The sequence below is a fragment of the Branchiostoma floridae genome, chromosome 6 (genome assembly GCF_000003815.2).
Source record: "Branchiostoma floridae strain S238N-H82 chromosome 6, Bfl_VNyyK, whole genome shotgun sequence".
NCBI classification, from domain to species: domain Eukaryota; kingdom Metazoa; phylum Chordata; class Leptocardii; order Amphioxiformes; family Branchiostomatidae; genus Branchiostoma; species Branchiostoma floridae.
The window spans coordinates 25,891,092-25,913,800 of record NC_049984.1 but is presented as its reverse complement, the minus strand read 5'-3'; the positions used below and the strand labels follow the sequence as shown (position 1 = coordinate 25,913,800).

At 43.1% G+C, this 22,709-nt stretch overlaps 1 protein-coding gene and 1 long non-coding RNA gene across 2 annotated transcripts; both read left to right on the top strand.

The window, feature by feature from the left end:
- The first annotated feature begins 7,116 nt into the window (after nucleotides 1-7,116).
- LOC118418246 lies at nucleotides 7,117-8,348 on the top strand. Its single transcript, XM_035824091.1, has 2 exons — nucleotides 7,117-7,379; nucleotides 8,037-8,348. Exons 1-2 carry the CDS (start codon nucleotides 7,338-7,340, stop codon nucleotides 8,346-8,348), a joined length of 354 nt encoding a protein of 117 aa, XP_035679984.1. The 5' UTR covers nucleotides 7,117-7,337.
- A 9,232-nt stretch (nucleotides 8,349-17,580) lies between these two features.
- On the top strand, nucleotides 17,581-20,167 carry LOC118418671. The gene is made up of 3 exons (XR_004831497.1): nucleotides 17,581-18,866; nucleotides 19,775-19,877; nucleotides 20,007-20,167. It is a non-coding gene; the product is annotated as an uncharacterized LOC118418671 (long non-coding RNA).
- The last annotated feature ends 2,542 nt before the right edge of the window (nucleotides 20,168-22,709 follow it).

Here is a 22,709-nt window from a genome sequence, read left to right as displayed (position 1 = left end):
CATAGATAACCTTCATTTTTCCACAACCCCGCTAAATGTTTTAAATAGAGAGTTTGCTAAGGATTTGTCGTTTTGTTGTGTTACGGTTTAAGAGATTTGATATTTCCTCTATACGAAGTTGTTGCAACAATACGTCTCTATCTTATTGAAATTATATATTTCATTGCAGCTTCACAAATATCAATGTAGGCTTTCCAGCAAGTGTACACGATGCCAGAGTCATGCGTAATTCTGACGTCAGGCTGCTGTGCTATATGCAACTGCTGAAGGTCAGCTCAAGGAACATATCCAAAGTGTCCATGCTGTCCTCGACACCCTTCTGAAGATCAAGGTGAAATTAGAAGACCTTCCTGGAGAGAAGTTTTCTCAAACCATCCGACTTGAGGCAAATCTTGCTGCGTCTATACATGTTGAAGTTGCCTTAAGCTTACTTAAGGCAGGCACGCTTTACAGTGATGAGACGAGCAGTGACGGCAGCAAGGTCTGCAACTTTCAAGCAAATACAGCCAAGTTCAAGACCCAGACAATGGGATGTGTTGAGGTCCCCAGTGGCGAGTCAGCAGAGCAGTTGAAAGCGTTGGGGTTTGTACTGAAGAAAGTGGCTATGCCCACATCTCCTCCTGACGGTACAGACAAGAAAACTAAAAAGCTGCTGGCACAAGGTAAGAAGCTGAAATCTCAAAGATTGGGATCTGCAATGCAAAGTTCTGCAAACACTCGAGGCGATAGCCCGGAAGACAGGAGAGAAACCGGACAACCATGTTAGTGTGAGTTTTTCATGTTAGTCAGTGATTTTCGACAGCTTCTTTCTCGCATGCTTCCCATTGTTAAGAATATGCAGTGTAAATACCGCTATGTGGCCCGCATGCCAACAGGATGTGTCAATTAGGTGAGTTTTTTTGCAACTTTTTGATACTTGATACCCTTAGACAAGACAGGGAGAGTACAAGGACACATGTTGGCTAAGTTGAAAACCAGTTTATTCAAAGCTGTTTATTTCGGCTGTTTTGGTTGGATGGTTGGAATACAGAAGAAAGATTAAGGCTAAAATACGTACAGATCCTGAATCAACATGTTTGATTTGGACAGGAGGGAGGAATCGAAGTCGGCTAGGTCACCCTACGGAGCGATTAACATCTCATGGTTCCCAAATACGCTTGCCTTTACATAGAGTGGCTTACATGGGCCACTCTGGCCAGCTACACCTTGAGGGAACTCTACAAATCTCGCATCTTTGTCATGATCCTCTCTGTGTAAACTGTCAACATCTATCTTTGGAGCCGCAGTCAGTCAACAACGAAATAATGGTCTGCCGATGCTTTTTCATTGTCTGGTGACTGAACGTAATTTGATGTAAGCAAGATAACCAAAACTTTGGTTGAGTAAGTAACTTAATACCGTGCCACCATGGTCAATTTTACTGGCCACTAGCATCTTTCTTTTCTCCAGTTCCCTCTTAGGCTCCTTCAAAAATGAAACTGATTCTGGAGACCTTGTTGATATCATTCGGCATATGCAGAGAGATTAAGTGTCCTTCACAGTTCCTCAACCAATAAAGGCACAGGCACAGGTGCGGGCACAAACAGTTGCGAATGTCTTCGGCACGGCTGTTTGTGCCTGAAAATGAATCGTACCCCAAGGCCTGGAAGGGGTTCACACTTTCTCAAACATATCAAATCGGAACAAAAGCTACAACAAGTCTGGGAAAGGGGAAGACGGATGGTTGATAAAACAGGTTGTACGTCACGTACTCATCTACCTGCAGTACAGGACAACCTGGAGTCAAGAGACAAGATCGCTTACATGATGCAGAGGAACGGCCAGACGCGCCGCTAACGGGAAGATAGAAAAAAAAAGGTATGATAAGGTATGGTTTTAGGCGTTTTTGTCGGGCTCTCTATTTTGTAGCCTTTCATCTATATCCGATGACCAAATCTATAACTGTCATGTTCCTATTTCTGCGAAATTTGATATTGCTAAAAGAACCGTAGATAACGAGACACAAAAATTATAACAAAAACAATCAGGGTGTAAGAAAATCGTGAGTCCATGGGTGCAAAGTAGAAAACAAAAAAAAACGCATCAAAAACAGTTGGTCTTGTCGATCGCGAGATCTGGGCAGAAAGCCAGCGGAGCAGCCACTGGTGGGACGTTGTTGCCCTGCCTACATTCCGTGACCAGGATTGGTACAGCCGATTTCGGCTACGTAGGGGCACTTTTGAACGTCTACTTGACGAACTGCGACCGACAATTGAGAGAAAGAACACTCTGATGCGCGACGCCATTTATGCAGAAAAAAGACTTGCCGTCACGCTGTACTGGCTGGTGTCGGGTGACCTGTTTCGCACTGTCGCCGATCTTTTCGGCATAAGTGAAGGGTCGGTTTGTCTAATTGTTCATGATGTATGTAAAGCCATTATGGAAGTTACTGCTCCAGTACATCAAATTTTGTACTCAAACTGAACAAGAAAACTCTTGATATGTTTTTTACCCTAACACCTGCTATTAGGTGGGTGGCTGGGCGCCTAGAAACGGACAGGAAAGCCGTATGTCCGGGGTGTCGCAAGTCGTCAATGACCAATGCTTTTTATTTCAGTCAGTGGATCCTGGATCACTCTTCAACAAATGTTGTACAAATAACATTTTTGTTTCGTTGAAAATTCAATTGCATTGCAGTAAAGCCATATATGAGTGATTTGAATTGCCGAAGTGCACAATTCAGGCCCACCATGTAACATTTACTCTGGAGATCTTGACAAGCTGAAGGCCAGAGACATTACTATGGCCTACTAAACATAATGTATGGATAGATTTTTTGGCCGTTCTGTCTGAAACACATGAGGTACATATAAATGGACCTTTGCAACTATAGTGTTAGTCAGCTTTTCACCTTCTATCGTAAGTCAAACTTCCTTCATAAAGGCCGTTTCGATCCCACGAAGCAATTCACCACACCGAGTACGAGGACGCCGATTTGGACAAAGACGAGATAGCTAAGGCGATCTCGGCAGCGCTAGTTCTGCTCGGCAACGCAAGCTTCTCTATGTCCCTACTTTGTCGAGAGGAATGCTGCCCCTACCTTGACATGGACCTACGTTTCCTCATTGCCGCAGAGGTAGGCACTTCTGACTCTCTCTTCGGCCCTAATTTTGTCAGCATCAAGTATCCAAAACTAAAGCCTCCAAGATAGCACTGGGCGACGATCTTGGCCCCAAGAAACCTGCTAGCGCTAGACCACAACAGAAGCATCTGGGAACAGCGCAGCCCCCTCAGCATCTGCATCTGAGAACAGCGCAGCCCTGTCAGCGATCTTATAGAAATGTCTTTGTCACTGAATGTTAATGACCATGTTCTTGTAAGATATGGCTGTCTAGAAATACCAGCTGTAATTGTACGGGTGAGGAAGCTGGACTTGCCGTTAGATACTTTGAAAGTGTTGTGGTTCAAGTTCAGCGTTGTATTCTGCCCCAGGGCATGAATATGAGGTGCTGAAAGATGATCACATCAGAAATCTTACAGCACCTACAATGGAGTTACGTGGCACTCGTGTGTACTTTACGTTTGCTGATGTATAGTCAAATCTGTATATTATTAGACCCTTTGTTCTCCATCGAGTAAACATACTCATTGCTACAATGTATGCATCTGCTATGTCATAGTATGTGTAATGTGGCATTGATAAGTGTAGTTATAGTATGTTTATAACTAAGACAGTCACATTTCTTTATTTTGTTTTGTAATCATTGCTTCAATATGTAAAATCGGCCCCGCCAATCCCACCCAAGTACCAGTCTATCTCTGAGGAGAACAGAGACCGGGAGACCAGAAACTTTTCGTCACTGCAGAGGACTCTCTCAGATATCACGAGCACGCCCAACAGTGCCGGGAGCAAAAGATGCGGGTGCACACGGGTATCGCCACAATGCGAAAAGGACACGGCTTCATGTGGACGTCATTACCTCACGTCCATCGTTGCAACAGGACGGGTTTGAAAGACAGAATTGTAGCAAGACAAACTTTTATAATCCCATAATACGTCAAAGAAACCAGAACAGGAGGCTTTAAGGGCGACTGTATGGGGTATAAATCCAACACTTCTGTGCCCATACACAGACTGTAAGTGTGACTACCTGAAAGTATACTTTGGTCATATCTTGAAGAAAGGGAGCACAAAATCCATACTCCTTTCCTCAGTTTAAACCCCAAATCCTCGGAAAAAGAGACCGTCAGATGGAGAGGGCTAAACTCTCCATCAAATCCACAAGCAGTGCAAAAAAGGACCTCAATATCTGGTAGTTCCCCAAAGCCTTGGCTCTCAAGCCCCTTGGGAATACGTAAATTGTAGGGCTTTAATATATTAGCCACTTTAGGGCTGATATCAAAAGGGGAACATGAGACATGGCGCTCTCGGGTGCTACCGTTTAGATATCGGATGTGTTAATTTAAGGCACCTGTCATTCGGTCCTAAAGAGAAACATTCGGTCCAGAGATAAGGGAGGTAAGCATTCCAGACGTGGGCTCAAGTGAAAAATAGGCGAATACGGCATTAAGCAGCGAGTTCGGTGTGTGGACAGACGAGGAGAGACGCGCACACTTGGCTATATTCGCGGGCACAGAAATCCAGAAGGAGTTTAAAGGATGCAAGTCCCTGACACTGTGCAAGACTGCACTAGATCTGTGGAAATGGTGGCTGACCTCAGCCAACAGGTGCGACAACTCAGGTACATCCTGCGCACCCAGTTGTTGTTGAGTTTTCTGTCTACCATACGTAGGTAGAGAGTACGGCAAGCTGTGGGGAGTTTAGTGAAGCTGAGAGTCGAGGCACAACTTTCGGAACTACAAAAAAAAACAGGTCAAGTCTCTGCAGGACTCAAGGTGAAAGCTTGAGTTGAAACTCGAGAAGATGGCAGCCGAGAAAGAGAGAGTACAAGTTGATCTTGAGGCGACTGTTGAACATTTGACTGAGAAGCTAAAAGATCTCAAAACAGAGAACACTGAGTTGAAGCAAATCCAAGCCCTCATGGAGACAAAAACTCACCTCATTTCAGGATGGAAAGTACAATGACGAGATTAGAGAAGTTGTGATAACTCTGTTGACGTCAGGGGTGTCAATGAGTAAATTTGATGGCGTCATTCGAACCGCCCTGGAAAGGTTGGCCAACATGACAGTACATCGCCTTCCCAGTCTTGGACTTCAGTCAACGCTTTTAGTGGAAGCCGATATCCTGGCGAAGTGTCAGGTAGCGGAAGCCCTCCTTTCTGGAGAAGAACAGAACAAGAGGAATTGCCTGCATCAAGATGGCACATCGAAATTTTTCAAAAAATATCAGACCTTTGACGAGACTCTACCATCTGGAAGGGCACTGACAATGAGTATGTCAGAAATCCCAAGTGGGGACGCCGCTGGTATAACAGCAAGCTTCAAGGAGTCATGTAGAGAGCTGGCTGAAGTGTTATGCAGTCCTGGTGAGGATGTTGCAAAGAAAACAGCGCAGATTGTGACATCCTTCACAACAACGTCTGATCGTGGCGCAACGAACCCACTGTTCAATGAGCAGCTACAAGACATGCGCAGGGAGCTGCTTCCCGTAGTAGAAGACAACTGGGACTCCCTGACAGATGAAGTTAAAGATGAACTTTCAAAGATGTGCAATTATTACTTTTGCAAGATGCACCTGTTGGTCAACTTTGGTGCAGAGGCTAATAGTACTCTGAAAGTCTTTGAAGATGCTGTGTCGCAAGGGAAAATCCCCTGGCATTTTCACAGCAGGGAGAGTCGGGTGCTGGAAGGTTAATCAGGACAGCATGTAATGCTTTTACAGATCACGGCAACGAGAAGTCAGGTTTCCCGCACTACTTCCAAACGCACATGTTCCATCATTACCATGAAGAAAATAACCATATGGTTACCTTTCGTGGGAACAGATTCAACATACTCCTCTACAACGGTGCAGCAGTCTACCCTCACCACAAGCACATCACAAGCTTTGTGTCCTCTTGGCCAGACCCGAATGGCCTGTTGAAAGCCGTGAAGGCTGATGCCAAACAAAAAGTCTACCTTGCTGGGGTTCGCGCCTTATTAGGAATACTGGACAAGACAGTGACAGGGCCAGTCTTCCGCTTACTTGGGTTGGTGAAAGCAGTGAACACTGACAGACATGGAGCAGACCTTAATGATGTTTGCCAGCCATCGCTGTTTGATAGTAGGATGGATGTTTCCTGGCCGTCACGGTGTCCATAATGTCATGGAAGGATCTGTAGGTCTGTGCTGAATCCAGGGACAGCTGCATTTGATGCAGATGAACGCTCATGTCCAGCACAAATAGTTTTCCTTTGGACCTACACTTATGTCTATTATTTTTGTTCCACAGCGATTAGGGAATTTGCGAATATGTATTGTTATGCTATGATGACACAGTCAATGTTTTCGTTAAGTCTAGGAAATTTCATGTACATATGTACAACGAAATAACCTCCTTGGTATTGTATGATAGATGTCATATGCTATGATCACACAGAACATGGTAAAGATAACAACATTTCTGTAACATGATTTTTTTTTAATACAACAATGTAGCAAATACAGATTAAGGCCTTTTGAAAGCTATATACATGTGGCATTCCTGCTTTAAACGGTTGAAGAAACTTAAATACGGGAATTGCGATGTAGCATTGCAGCCATACAACCACATCAACAGATATTACACCACTTGATCGAACAAAAGCAAGGCTCAACTTCCTGCATGACAACTGTAGGAGAATGGCAATTCCATTCATCAGTGGACAATCAAGATGTGATAGAACAAATGACTGTATCACAGTTTTTAATATATCTCCGGGAATTTTCTTAATGAGTACCAGCCATTTTAGTCCCAGGGTAGATGCTGGTCAACTGTGAAGCAGCAAGACTGCTTGTCTTACTTGTATGATGTTCCTGCCTCCCACACTTAGCTTAATATTTCCAAATTTATGGGAATAATATACTGATAGGAAGCCACCACAAACTGAAGCACAACCCTGAATTAAGGCTGTCTCTAGACATCAAATCATTTCTCCGTCGTTACTTTTCAGGGATGGGGAGTGGCAGTTCTTAAAAGTTTTAGGGAACAACAACCTGCAGCCTATCTTCGGACGGGTGGAGCCAGGAGACTACTGGAGCTGTAATCACGGGCCAACACTAATGTCTACATTAGGAGGTGCAGCCCCTGGCACAGCCCCAACCGCCTACCCAGGGACAGCCCCAGGCACAGCCCCTGGAGGCACAGCCCCAGCCCCCCACCCAGGGACAGCCCCCGGCACATGATGGAGAGTCAACAGATGAGGCAGGGAAGGCAGAGATGACGAAGGCGAAGAAGAAGATGACGAGCAGGAGAGACAGGGTATGTACATTTACCTTCTTGCATGTAGTGAAGGAAGAGATCAGAATTAAAATTAACGGGTGGGGGATTGTTCATGTCCACATTTTTGAGCAGCTTCTTTCTGTTTCAAGTATTGCACTCAGACTAAATTTGAAATTAAAAAAAGTCAGATATAAAAACAAAGGCTTTGAAAGAAGTTTTGCCTTGCTGCAATATCTTGTTGGGCACAACCCAGTTTCAACCTCAAGGTAAGCAGCTTGCTACTTAGTTTCGGAGACAGTGTCTTGCAGGTGCACTGTCGCCCTGTGCACTAAGAATTAAAATCAACTTAGTAACACCCAGCCTGAGTATCAGCCTGTCTAATTTTTCGAATACCTACTAATGTTACCAATTTGTATGGGAATCTCCAAGCAGATCTTGCAGATCACAAGATAGTATCAAACTGACCAAGGAGTGTAGCCAGCTAAAGGGGTGTACATCAACCAGCTAAGGGATGTACCCTTGGCTGGCTACACTCCAGGCCTGCACAACACTGTCTCAGAAACTAAGTAGCATGCTGCTTACCTTGAGGTTGAAGATGGGTTGTGCCAAGACGGAACCCTAGTAAAATAATTACAGCCTAGTCCTACGGGCAATGTATCCCCCTTTGCTTAACATTCCTTTTTTTATGCTACTCAGCTATTCAAGTCCAGGCTGCGTGTCGCGCTGGAGCTGCTCAATGAGGAGGAGTATGGGTTCTTCCAACACTCAGGACCGATGTACATGTCGGACGAAGAAAGTGACGAGGAAGACAAGACGGTCGTCTGGGTGAAGCCGCCTCAGTGGCGGACACCCAGACTGACCGACATGGTGCTAAGGTGCCAGGCAGTCCTGGACCTGAACCGGAGGAACAACACAACCCCTTCCTCCAACAAGGAGAGAAAGAGAAAGGACTTGGACTTTACAGACAGGCTGAGGCCATCAGGACGCGCCGCCGAGATGTACATCTGAGCACCCGAGGATGACGATGACAACAGCATGAGTGAAGATAGGCGGGTGCAGGAAGACAATAAGCAGGAAGAGGACAGCCCTTCCGGGCACAGACCTGGGCAGTCGGGCTGTGCCCCATTCCGTGCCTGAATGGGCACGGATTGAGGCGGGCACGCTTGGGGGCACGACAACTGATTACAGTGTCGAGCCTCAACCCTCAACAAGTACCATACGTGACTTATTTTAAAGTCAATCCTTGACAGAAGCGGTTTGATTTCGAAAGTGAGTAAACGTAGATTCTAATTCATAATTGCTGTGGTCTTAGTTCCAAAACAAAGTACTCTAACTGAATATGCATCATTTTTCAAATGGAAAGGTCCCACGGGTGGCTATTGACGCAGATGAACTTAAAAAGCAAGTCAGACAAGATATCACATGCACAGGGGCGCATCATGAGAGGCCTGCTACTCGCGCACTGGTACACAATAGAAACAGATACACCGAAGATGGACAATGACGAACTAGAGATCTTTTCTGACTTGCCGTCCAGTGTAGAATGCTTCTGTAAAGAATAGACTCGGACTCGAATCTTGGTGATAAAAGTTGTTTGAAGTCGGAAAAAGGATTAAGAGGTGGAAAGGATGGAAATACGTCGAGTAAAGTGGAATAATTTTCTTAGAACGCATTGCGCCTTCTTTTGTAATCAGTAACGGGAGATGACAAACTTTTACTTCAGCCCCCTTCTAGAGGACTTTAGAATAAAACTAAGGACAGACTTGCTGACAAATCAGTGAACACAGAGGCTGGGTGTCGGCTGTGGACGGGCTATATTCACAGAAGAGGTTACAGTAGCCTGAAGGTGCCGTCGCACGTCGATCATCGGTGGTTTACTCTAAACGTCCACAGGCTGGTATTTTCATGTAAGTACGTAAACAATAGGTTAGAGCCGTCAATGCAAATAGTCACTTGTGTGGAAACAAGACGTGTGTTCAGTCCGGCCATGTATCATGTGCAGCAGCTGTAGTAAACTGCCATCGGAAAACCTGCTTCAGCGAGGGACATTATTTCATGCACTTGCCATACAGAGTCGGAGACCTGCGACGAGTGCGGCTTTCGTATTATCAGTAGTGAGCAAGAGCTAGATATGACGATTACGTCAGAATCAGAGAGAGCCTTAATAGGGAGTGTTTTACTTGTGGTACTTTCTTTGGAAATAGGTTCTTATATAGCTTGATATTTGAGACATAAACCAGAAGCAGAAATGCCTGGCTGGCAAGGGTAGCTCAGTTACGAAATCGCGCCAGGCAGCTTAGCAAAGAAGTTGACATCCCGATGGTCCGGAACAAACTAACGGATCCACCCCCCCCCCCCCCCCACACCCCACACACACACATCCATGCACGAGCTAGGACAGACTGTGCTGACACGTGTACCTTCACAGGCATCAAGGAAAAGGACAAATATTGTTGAGGCCGAAGTACTGTTGCATCAGTATTTATACCTGCACAACAGTCACAGAGCCTTGATATACGGCAAATAAACAAATCGTCGAGTAACCGTGCCGCTGCACTAATCCTACGAACTCTTGGTGCCCCTGAGTTCCTATCATGGCTGACCTGGCTTGCCCGGGGAGTTTGCGGCTAAACAACTCGGGACCCACTGAACGGGAGCAGGGACACGCTAACAGTACACAGCTTTTACTTTCACAGTAAAAATTTATATGCTGCCTTTCAAAGTAAAACATATTTTTCTGTTGCCTTTCAAGGTATAGTTTTGCTGATATATAAATATTAGGCATTTACTAATATAACCATGTACTTGCTTCCCGTTTGTGCAGGGTTCAAGGGAGTTTGTTCTTGGTCAAAGGCTAGTGTCTCGAAGAAGAAACGCCTTAAATGAATTCCATTACTAACAATCAATGCCATTAGTGACAAAAACACAATAAAAATGCTTCCCATTATTCACAAGCCAAACATATATTGCAAGAATATCCAACTATGGCCTTGTGACGATGGTCAGACGAGTGCGTCATTTTATTATAGGAAAGAAAACACACAAGTAGAGAGCCCAGACAAAGAAGGATCCTCCACCACGTCCACACATCACAAACCTAGCAAGTGGGCTGAACAAGTAACTCCACATGTCTACAAAAAAATACTCTCCATGGTGCGATTTAATGTTAAATGTGACTAAATCCTACTTTATTCCTCCTTCCTGTAATTTATATCATAGACAACTAGAATTAATATATTGGAACTGTTCACACAATCAATCAAATTTGCCTCTTCTCTGTACCTTTTAAGTTGATGCAAATGGAGCACTGTGAGATCTTCGCGACTACACGGAATAGGCCAGCGGCAGGGGAGTACACCAGGTAGAAACCAGGAACTTGGAAGTTGATGCAGTGCCAGATATCTCTGAGTAGGATAGGGGGAGTACACCAGGTAGAAACCAGGAAGTTGATGCAGACAGACCAAGGCGAACGAGAAGACCCCCACAAACCCTTACGTACGATGTAGGGGGACAGCCGGGGTACGTGAGAGTGCCAACTGTGAATACTATAGGTGCTGGGAACGTTGAGTGGAATGGGGCAAATCGAGGACAAATATACCAATCGTGCCCAAACTGCCTACATCTGATTCCAGTGATTAGCATGTACATGCCCAGTTGAACAATGGTTATTACCTCCAGTAAAAGACCTGTCAAGGATACGGACATGTACCTAGAAAGGTCGTCCAGTACGTGAGCAGTGGCGTGCCCCGCTAGCCTTGCAACGGCAAGCCCTACTGCCCTAACTATATTAACTAACATTAAAGCCAGGGGGAAATGAAACGTGACCGCTACCAAGAATGTAAATACAGTTCCGTTGGAGGCACTCGTGGGCGGTTATGAGGTGTTCCTACCAAAACTGGTCATGGAGTACAAGGACGGTTTGATTGGGACGAAGATTCCACCAATAAAGATCCCCTACATTTAACGATGGACACATTCTGTCAAGGTAAATCTGGCAGTAATGTGACGAAAGACGCTGCTGCGGCCTGGCGCAGCCTGACGGCCGAACAAATGCAGGAGTACAAAAGCCGTACAGCACAGATGATGTTGGCCCAGCCCAGCGAATGTAGTGAAGGAGTCAGGGCCAGAGACATCAAGAGGCTCTACAAGAAAGCCCATGAAACAGTTGAGTTTCAGTAATATGAATCTATTGTGCATGTACATTTTATCTGTATCACAGAGCTCTGTTAATTGAGTTAATTGTGGCAACTGTTTGAAATAATTATCCGTTTCCTTCGGCTTAATAGTGTGCACCATCAATGTGCATGTGATTGGCCTACAGCACCATCTAGTGCAGAATTCACACAAGAGGAAGGTTCAAAATCACATTCAGCGAGCCACTTTTAACATAGCCAGGGGTGAAGATCCTTTGACTGGTGCCCTTGTCAATAGGCTGGTACGTTCGGATGGAAAGATTGAGGTGAGTCTTGTGTTGCACCTCGAAAACATCACAGAAGGTGCAAAGCGAACAGCAGAAACTGAAAATTTAATTCAATGAATTTCAATAAATTGTGTAAATAGCTGAAACACTTAAGGTACATGCGTCTGGTACATAAATCCATCTTGTTAGAATGTCATTCCTCTTTATCAGCTCATTTCCCTGCTAACCATTAGTCCTGAACTTAATGCCTGTTTGATTTAACAGTAAATTGTTGTTTTCCAATCATGCACTATGGATAGGGCTGGGTACCGGTACAGTGTACCGGTACAAAACCGATTTTTCTTATTGGACCGGTCCAGAAAAACCGGACCTGAAAAAATTAGGTGGACCGGATGTTGGACCGATTAGAATTTTTACAGATTATTTGATCAGGTATTCACACGTTTTGGCGCTTGCAGGTGAAAGAAAATAACAAGAGTGAAGTAGATTTTTGTTCATAGTCATTTCTACCAAGTTTTACAGCCGATCGTACGGAGGCAGTTAGCGTTGTAGGATTTTAAAACGCCAGTGTAAGTCTAATACTCCACCAAACATATTTCTTTGTAGTGAAATGGACCATTGGTATGAGTCATACTGAATCAGGTCCAGGTTCAGGTCCGGACCTGGACCTGATCCTTTGGACCTGAACCGGACCTGGACCTGAATTTTCTGTACCGGTACCCACCCCTACCTATGGACTCAACACCAGGAGGTTGTTGCTGAACACACAGAATATTGCATATTAATTTCGAGCATCTGCATCCAACAACAAAACATGGAAGCAAAACTCATTAAGACTGATGCTTTCTGTTACAGGATGAAGCTAACATATGGACGTATCACAGTGGCGCTGCAGGGGAAGATGACCATGGAAACCGGGGAGGTAAAGGGCTGGACTGATGCGATGTCAGTCCTTGACATGTACCGAAAGGTGTGTGCAAAACCCTCAAACTACATATGCCCTTGATCCAACGGAGCCTGTTCTACTCCGACCTGGTGAAAGTACACTCTGGTGGGTAGCGTAGGATTTGAGAGGTGTATTCTGTTGTCTCACGGTGTATGTTTTTGGGTTTCTGCAGTAATGACGTCGCAAACACCAAGGCTACCCGCTCCAGGATTACAAAAGGTTCGCCCACGTGGTGGACAACAAGGCCAGCAGCAGGCGCAAGCCCAGCCGCCACAGCAGCAGCACGGTGTCCGTCTACCCGGTCAGCAACAAGCAACACAGCAAGCGTTCAGCAAGCACCGCAGCCAGGGGTTCAGCAGGCACCGCATCCAGGTCTACTGCAGGCACAACAGCTAGTTTTATCACAAGCATCGCAGCATTTAAACCCCCTTTACAAATCAAGAATTTAGCTCGGCCGAGTTGTCATCAAGTTCTACGTTGATAAAATTTATGACTTTAATGCCGAGCAATAAAATATTTAATTTATAAATATCAATAAAAATTATAAATTCTAATAATTTAAAATATAAATAATAATTTTAATAAAATAATTTTTTAATTTAAAAAAAAACTTATTACCAAAAAATTAATATTATAAAATAAATTATAAAAAAAATTTATTATTTAAAAAATATAATAATAAAATTATTATATAATATAAATATTTTAAAAATTAATTTATTGATAAAATTTTAATATTTTAATTTAAAATAATTTAAAAATTATTTTTAAAAAATAAATTAAAATTAATTATAAAATTTTTTAATATTAAAAATATTTAAAATTTAAATATATAATATTTAATATTTTTAAATTAATAATAATATAAAATTTAAATAAATTTATTAAAAAATAATTTAAATTATTTAAGAAATAAAAATATAAAAATATTTATATAAATTAAAAAAAATTTTAAATAAAAAAAATAAAAATTTTAATTTAATATAAATAAAAATTTTAAATTTATAAAATGTTAAATAAAAATTTTTTTTTATAAAAACGGCTGCCATTAAAACAACCCCGAGATACGGGGCTGTCAAAAAACTTTTTTCGAGGTAACAACCTTGTTGAGAAGCAAATTAGATTTCGGTGGACTCATCTGGAAGGGCAGGGAAGGCAAGATTTTGCAAATTTTAGATGGGAGGACCCATCCCAAAGAAGGAATTCAAAGACGGTTTACGACTGTTTCTTTAAAGGCCCGCTTACTGGGCCTGCTGGTGATCCTAAACCGGGCTTTCAAAATCAAGAATCTAGCTCGGCCGAGTTGTCAGCGAGCTCTAATTACGAGGAGGTATGACCCTGATGCCGAGGAATAAATTTTGACATTTGTTCGTAGGCATCAGGGGCATCCATCGTAGTAACTTAGAGCTAGGTGACAACTCGGCCGAGCTAGATTCTTGATTTGTAAAGCCGGCTTTAGGACCACAGCAGGCACAGCAGCCAGGCATTCAACTAACAGTCCTATAGCATCTTTGATTTCTTCTTTGGTTTGTTCGTCTATCAAAAATTATGCAAAACATGCTTGCCTGTCATTCTGATTGTGGCACCAGATTCAACTTGCCTCACAACGAGGCTGTCACTGGGATAGTGATGTAGTCCGTCAGGGACTCGGGTGGAGTTAGTGGACAACATTGTCAGAAGCAAAAGTTCTATTTTTCTCGAGCTTCTTTAATCTACACACCTCTTGTCAATACTTTCTTTGTGTGTGTTAACAGTACAGAAATTATCTTGAACTGGTCTAAAACTATTGTTTACAGGTCTTTTATTTTACATCAGCTCAATGTCGCTCTTCTCACATTGTCTCATTTACCATGACACGAGCTTGTAACCGTTTCTTCGAGAACTTGAGGGCACAGGCAATGCACCTCCAACAGGGAGGACAAAATAGGTCGGTGAGACGACGAAACTTACCAGCAGGCGAGACAGGGTATGTATTCATTTTAGTAATATATTTACTTCTTTTTCAGAGAATGAGGCCAGAGGTGTGGATACGCTACAAGCGACAAGAGGCAAAGAGGATGAGATCATACAACGAAATACCCTCTACAAGCACCTGAGGAAGAGATTCTCTTCTGTGAAGTTTCCCAAGGTGACTTAATAATAAATAAAAATTGTAAGAGACATATGGATATTATTTTGGAATCTTTCTCACTGTGTTGATATACCTGTTTATTCTGTAAGTTCTACAATCTCTAATCAAGGTTTAAATATACTAATTGAAAACAACACAGCAATCATCACCATCATACATCCAAACCTTAGTTTGGTGAGGAACAGCAATATTACAAGAAATCTCCATTATTTTTACTATTGGCATCTATGATTTGTACACTCCACCCTTGACATGGAAAATTGTTTAAATATGTATTCCATTACTGTTTAGGAATCAAGGCATGCAAGAACAGATAGCGAAGTGACGGAAGGATTCTCACTGACGTCATTTCAACTTTGACCTGTCACGAGATTTTTTCTCGTGAGAGGTCATAACCTATGACTTCATCATCTAGCCATCTCTTCGTCATTCGCGACGAACCAGCAGACTGGACGGACTTGGTACTACGCACCTGGTTGTCTGAACGGAACACCACCATGAGTACGTCGACTACTTCGGCGGGCGAGCCTAGAACACTGCAGCAAGTGGAGCCGGGCGCTACTCCTTCGACCCCGACTGGAGTTAAGAAACACTACAAGGGCGCTAAAGGTCTGTACCAGGTCGAGTTTGTCGTTGTGGTGAAAAAAAATTTGTTTTTTGCTTAGAGTGTGTCGTTATTTTGTAGGCGACGTGAGTGCCAAGAGTTTTGAATTTTTGGGTTCCCAATTTAACGTAAATATGGATAAGAGCGCAAAATTCTGGTGGACTGTATTGTTAGCAATGGCACCTAGCTGCATAGCGAAGTCATTATTGCCCTGATGATCATCGAAATGTCGGTGAGAAATAATTTCCAAAAATATGTGGCCTCTTGAAAACATGCGATTGTTAGGACATTTTATCCGTCATTCAATCAACTGACGAAAGTATTAGCGCTCACAAATTAAGTCTTGCTTCTTGCAGATTTCAGCTATATTATTTATTCCCACCAACTTGGCCAAACAGCTATATAGTGCCCATATACAAATCAGGGAGAAAAGACGACACTAACAACTATCGCGGTATTTCCATTTCGAGCTGTCCCAGAAAACTGTTTACCTCTATACTATACAGAAGAACCTCCTCTTTTCTCGAGGAAAACGAAATACTCAAACCTAACCAAACTGGATTCCGGAAAAACTACAGAACATCAGATAATATATCTGTCCTGAAAACATTAATATCGAAATACACACAATCAAGAAAACAACTATTCGCCTGCTTCGTGGACTTCAATTTGGCATGAGGGCCTTCTATTTAAAATTCTATCAAATGACCCGGACATGTCAAGTTCCACGGTAGTGTAAGAAACCAGACATTGCCAGATATTCTTGTTTTCGTGCAGTGAGGAGTTAGGCAGGGTTGCGTTCTGAGCCCTTCGCTGTTTAATCTGTATATAAGTGACTTGGTATGTGAACTGAATGCGGAAGATTTTGATGCGCTCGTTAAATAAATCCAGCGTATCAAGTCTATTTTATGCAGACGACCTCGTAATTAGACAATTGAAAATCAATGCAAAATCTGAAGAGAACGTCCATAGCTAGTTCCATCAATCCCCCCTGTAAACTAAAACTATGCAATCTCAAAGCAGATGTTTAACATCAGTTGAAAGCAAGATAAGACTGGTTGGTTTGATCGCTGGCCTGACATGTGCTGACATGTGTCCACAGAGGCTGTGGCTCGAAAGAAGGCGCCAAAGAGACTTGAGAAGGAGAAGACGACTGTGCAGAAGAGTTCTCTCACGCAGAAGAGTGAGGAGAAGGATGTTGCAGAAGCATCCGCAGTAGAGGCAGCAGCTGCAGAGAGGCAGCAGCTGTGGAGAGAGAAAAGGCGGCCATAGAGAGGGAGAAGGCAGCCGCAGAAAGAAAGGCTGCTGTAGAGAAAAAGGCAAATGCAGCGAAGAAGGCAGAAGTCACAGGTCAGTATTACAATCTTCATTATGTTTTCTTCTTCGAAGCTCGGGTACTTCTGGTAAGAGTCCCAGGAATGAAATGTATTTTTTGAATGGGGTAGTCGATGTGAGGAGGAGCTTCAGCCATATTAAGCCTCTCCAAAAAATTATGGAGATGTGTAGGGGTGGGCCATTTTCCCATCATATCATCATTTACCCTCTACCCTGAATCCTATTTTGTCTGTAGATACCAAAATTCAACAGTGCCATGAGAAAGGAAGACGTAGTATATATCAAACTAGCATCTGTCCAAAAGTATAAATACCACGTGTCAGGAGGCGCGAGACTGAAGTTTGCTCTTGCACTTCAGGCTTCCGGAACACGATGCATGGGACTATCAGACAGTAAAAGATGCATGGCTGAGGAGGTATAACCTCACCGAAGATGGATTCAGAATGAAGTTCCGCCAAAATAAACCTGACCGTGGAGAAAGTCCGCAGCAGTTTGTGGTGTCCGCAGCAGTTTGTGGTGCGACTAACAAATTACCTGGAGAGGTGGGTCGAGCTTTTGGGAAGGCAAAGCTTCTGACTGCCAAGAAACTCGTGCATAGCATATACCTCTGGATCCAAACCTGGACATACACATCAATTTAAGTTTAAGTGCACTATTCTCACTAATTCAAAGTGACTGAGTTTAAAGCGTAGCAGAATTAAAGAGCGGTTCCTTGGGGTGTGCACCCCTTCTCAACCGAAAAAGTCTACTCTACTCTACTCTACTCTTTATTTTTTAAAATTTCAAACATTCTGCTGGCGCAGCCGATCACAAGCGCACCAAGCCGGCCGCCGCCCACCGACCGAGCAGCTCTCGAACCACAGACGGCACTATTGTTAGCAATACCTTGCTAATATAGCTTCCACCGGCCATTGCCGTCTGCGTAGTTCGGGTTGATTTTTGGTTTGACGTTTATTCTAACGTTATTTCTGAAATGAATGCCTTCTTATCAAAGTATTCTTACCCTTATTCTTACATGATCGCTGTTGGCGATTTTCCTCCAATGCTTTGCAGACTGAAAGGCTCAAGATTTAAAGCACCGCCAAACCGACCAGGGAAAATGGCTCCGAGCCTTTTGGCGTAATCGGTTGCGTCGCTGGGTTTGTGGTCTGGCGTCCCGGGTTCGGCGCGGGTCTCTTTCTGTCTGCCTCTACACCATTCGTACATCCGGACCTGCAATGCGTGGGTCATCTCCCTCAAAAGTCTTTCTTTAACATACATAGCATTAGATCTAAGCTGAGTCTGCTACCAAAACTTGTCCCTCAAAATGCAGGAAATTGCGTTTCAGATGGTCCAGATTTCGAAATTTCCCAGACCAACCTTTAAACAGCTCGCGCCTTAGGCGCTGAAAATCATGAAAAGATACTACGGGGTATCGCCCTCAATAGCTGAAACCATGTGTCTTTTTAATAGAATTAGCTTAGTCTGCCGGAAAATTTGCCACTGAAAATGCAGGAAATGGCGAATTTTCCTCGGGAAGCATGCCCCTAAACCCCCCTAGGATGGTTGCGCCTACTGACACCATTTTCACTTAGGGCCATCGTACTACGACAAAAGCATAGTTTTTTGGCCACGCCCAAGACCGTCGTCGATATCACGATCCAGCCCTCTGTTCTCTGTTCACAAACTTCACACCACATCATCGACTAGTAATCATCGACCACCGGTTTCGCTAACACTATGGCCTACACATATATTGGCTTAGCCAGTTTCCCCCAATTCAAATGGGACGACTTCGTTGTAAGTTCAACTTTGAGGTTTTTTTCAGTTTCTTTTCTAGTCCACTGCTTTTACCTATTTAACGTTACGTGTATAACGTTTGGATGAAGGTACCGTTTACTTGCCATTAGACTAGACAAAAGGGCACATTGCTTTAGTTTAACGGTTGTGTTTGCGTATAAGCTATTAACATTCTTTACTTCGATTCGTTTTTCAACTTCACTCAAAAACTATGTGCTGTTCTTATAACAGATCAACAACGACCCGCTGTGCTGTTCTTGGCAGGCTGTGTGCAATGCGCACGAGAGCGCAGGGGTTGGAATAAGCTGCAGGTTAGTGTGAAGATATCTCTTGATTGTCAGTTGAATTAACAGTGATTTAGGGAACATATTCTAATCAATTTTGTGTCTTTCTGTCGTGTTCGATATGTGTGTTGAAGACAATTGAGAAACCTTGTGAACTCGTTCCTAAGCCCTCTCATCTAGATGTTCGATGAGAGAAGATGACAACAATGATGAGACATTCTACCATTTAAAATCTATACATAGCAAGGTAGATCAAGCACATGGCATCCTTTTCCAATATACAGTTAGGGATGTTACAGAATCATTGTGGCTTTCTCCTCCTTTCAACTAGGTGGTCTTAAATGATTTGTCCGGTGAAATGTCACAAGTTTGTGTTAAACTAGTTCTTGTCGTTTTGAAGGGAAATGATTCCACTTTATTGAAGCCGTACAAAACAGAGACATTCATAATTATATCCTATCTTCGCGGGAAAGGATAGTTCCAAAGTGCTTTGGATACATTTTGTGTTTTGATACATTATGCGTTTTGTTTTGGCACCCTACATGTCTTGTCCGTTAACCATGAGAGGTGTAATTGTTTACACCCGTTAGGATTTTCACGCGGGGCCGGCGTAAATACGGCCAGCTGGTAGTGGGGGCCGGGGGTGCGGAGCTGCGGGCGCCCGTGAGGAAGGGGATCGGTATTAAACGTTAACTGTTCTTTGCGAAGTTTCTTCGAGCTGGATTCCCAGGGGAATGACATCCTTTTAAAAGTTAGCCTACGTACCACACCCCAGCCCGATCGCAAAAATATCTATCGTGCAGGATAGATATTTGGGCTGGGGTGTTTTTTGCCGACGGTCCAAGAATAAAAAATGTTTTTGTCCGGTACCCACCCCTTGTATGAATGCTGATACGTTATTTGAAACTCGATAGTAAAGATGACTTTTTTTCTAGCGCTGTCTTGAGAGGATACCACCTGAAGCATTCAACAGAGCTACGTCTCGAGGTAATCCAGGTGTATCCCACGGGGCCGGCTCTCGCTGTATACATCTATGAGGTAACCATAACTATACATTTTACAGACAAATGATGAAAATAACTTTACTAATGATAAATGATGTTGACACTTGTTGACATGTGTTTTTAGAATTTAGTCTTACATGTATTTTTTGCTTTATTTACACAGGGGCAGGACCTGAACTGAAGGCGCAGAACAACAAAACGACTATCCGCCTTTTAACATCAATCAAAAGCACCAACAAACTAAAAACATATTCGAAAATCAAAAAACACTTTGGTATGGAAGAATATCTCAAATCAATTCATAATAGACCATTTAGATACAGCATTACAAAACTGAGAATAAGTACACATTGTTTAGAAATTGAAAAAGGTCGTCACCGTAACACACCAGCCACTCAGAGACTGTGTCCTACATGTCATGAAAATATAGAAGATGAATTCCACTTTGTTATGAAATGTCCTACCTACAGTAAAGAGAGAGAAACATTGTTTAATAATATTAGAACCAAAACACACATCTCTCTTACTGGTGCAGAAAACGATATTTTTCATATATTGCTCTCATGTTCAACTCATATATCCGTCTACGTAGGCCAGTTTCTTCATAATGTATTCCAAATGCGAGACCAAATTACTCATACATAACTGTATTGTTATTGATAATGTTTTGTTATTGTTTTGTATGAAGCATCTTAGTACTTTTGTCTGTGTAGCTATTAGTTGTTATTGGTTGCCATACATTGTACCCTGTGCGATTGTTGTGCAATAAATTCATTCATTCATTCATTCAATAAAAACTGTGAAAACTACCTTTTGTACTGCACTGTGTCTTTTATTCCCTTTATTTACCAACTTGTAGAATGGCGATGTTGAAATGTTAGCTATACAAAGTTTTATTCTAAACGTGTGTCATTAAAATTGATACCGTAGTTTGTCTCCTGAAGACATACCTGCTACTGGTTAGCTATATAAAAATCTTAAATCGATATGTGTGTCTTTAAAATTAATACAGTTTGTCTCCTGAATGCCAAAACAACGTGTTCAGAAGACTGTGTCTTTCGAATGACACGCTTATAGACAAGCGCTTTTAAAACTTTATAAAACAGAGCAATGCCAAACCAACGCGTTCGGAAGACTATCTGTGTCTTTCGAATGACACGCTTAGAGAAAAGTGCCGGAGAAAAACTACAGATGGATGGTTGATGGTTAGAACACTGTCTAAGAAGCATCAAAGACGTTCTGGGAGCGACGACTTGGAAAGTTCTTGACATTTAACCGGCGAGGTAACCAGAAATGACCAGACAACGCTGTGTCTGAATCTGGGTTTACAAAGACTAGTTTGAGGAATGGTTTTGTAACCATTATATAAGGCATCTACCACTGAAGAGGCCTGTCCTCCTCACCATGAATCTCATCAAGAGGGAAAACTCCAAACAAGAGGCCTGGAACCACTGGTCATGAGGAATCTGAATCTCATCATGAGGGAGGGGTCCGTGATGCATCCATCAAAGGTACCACCAAGTAAAACATTCTTAGCTCTTCTAGAAATCCGCGACACATTAGCAATAGGGTGGAGACTATGCAGAAGAACAGTGCCCCGTCAATGGCCACTTGTGAGCTGACCCCCAGCGAGGAGCAACGACTGGCCATTAACTGGGCACGACGACGACATTTGAGTCACAAACAACGAATAACATTAACACAAAGAACGAAACGAAACCCAGACGATCCAATTTAGAGAATATAGCGGTGATTGGTGAATTATCACAAGCAGACGACATGCAAATGGAACGATAAAACTTAAAATACTGTCACTTGACAAGTCACGTACATATCCGATACAACTCTTTCTATAGCTATTTGCTATAATCACAAATGATGATGGTTATAATACCTAGAAATTCATCATACAACCCGGTGGCGACACGTCTATTACATTACGTCGCAACCTATAATAAAAGATGGATTTCTGATAACTCGATGTCGTCTGGTAATAACTCAACAATTCTTGGCAAATGGAGTGAAAATGCCGCATTTGCACATAAATGTTGGCCTTTTTGAAATTGTGACCTGAGTCAACTGATTTCTCGTTCCTATAACGAAGCATCGACACAGGACAGGAAACCAAAGGCCAAAGGTCTGCTACTGACTTTGAAGTCACCTCAGTTAGTAATGTTTGTGCAGTTCCTCCTTTGTGTTCAAATTTCTGGCACCACTAAGTGCCAGTTTCCAGACGAGACGTGTCAATCTGGAGATGGTGACTACCAAAGTCTCGACAGTGAGAAGGACATGAAAGAAAGTATCAATTCGGAGCGGAAGAGCCTCATCACAGCATAGAGGAAGCTTCCCTACCACGCTTCTCGTCTTCTTCACGTGATCTCGACTTTGTACTTTAGGCCAGTTCTACCCAGCGCGACAGCCCAGCGTGGTAGTCAGTGCACCCATACCCTGGAGGATGGAAGCAACGATCACCCGTCTTTTGGAGCAATCAACGAAATATCGACCAATTGAAGATCACGAGGTAGTCGATTTCCTACTCAGTTCACCACCCTTCCCAGACGGCAGAAATCAAATCATGAGTCGAGGCAAACCATGGAGTTGAAGCCCAGAGCTGGACTCACTGGACGGACCAGCAGCATGGAAGCACAGTGTGAAGACTATTCCGACTGCTGCCTACCCCTGTGACAGGGATCCCAGCAGCAGTATAATCAAAAATGGATACGACGAGTCACCTTTCGGCCTGAAGTTGCACAAATGCAAGTATTGCAACTAGTGCATTACATTGTGGCAGTGAGGACATGGAAGAGTTGGCACCTGGCTTATTTAAGCAAACTCGACAAAATTGTCTCGACTTCAAAGGCACCTA

Bases quoted from the DNA above. Each gene is read 5' to 3' on its own strand.
- LOC118418246 (XM_035824091.1), top strand. From the start codon at position 7,338: ATGACGAAGGCGAAGAAGAAGATGACGAGCAGGAGAGACAGG. The intron at 7,380-8,036 runs GTATGTACATTT...TATGCTACTCAG, and splicing joins TGACGAGCAGGAGAGACAGG to CTATTCAAGTCCAGGCTGCG.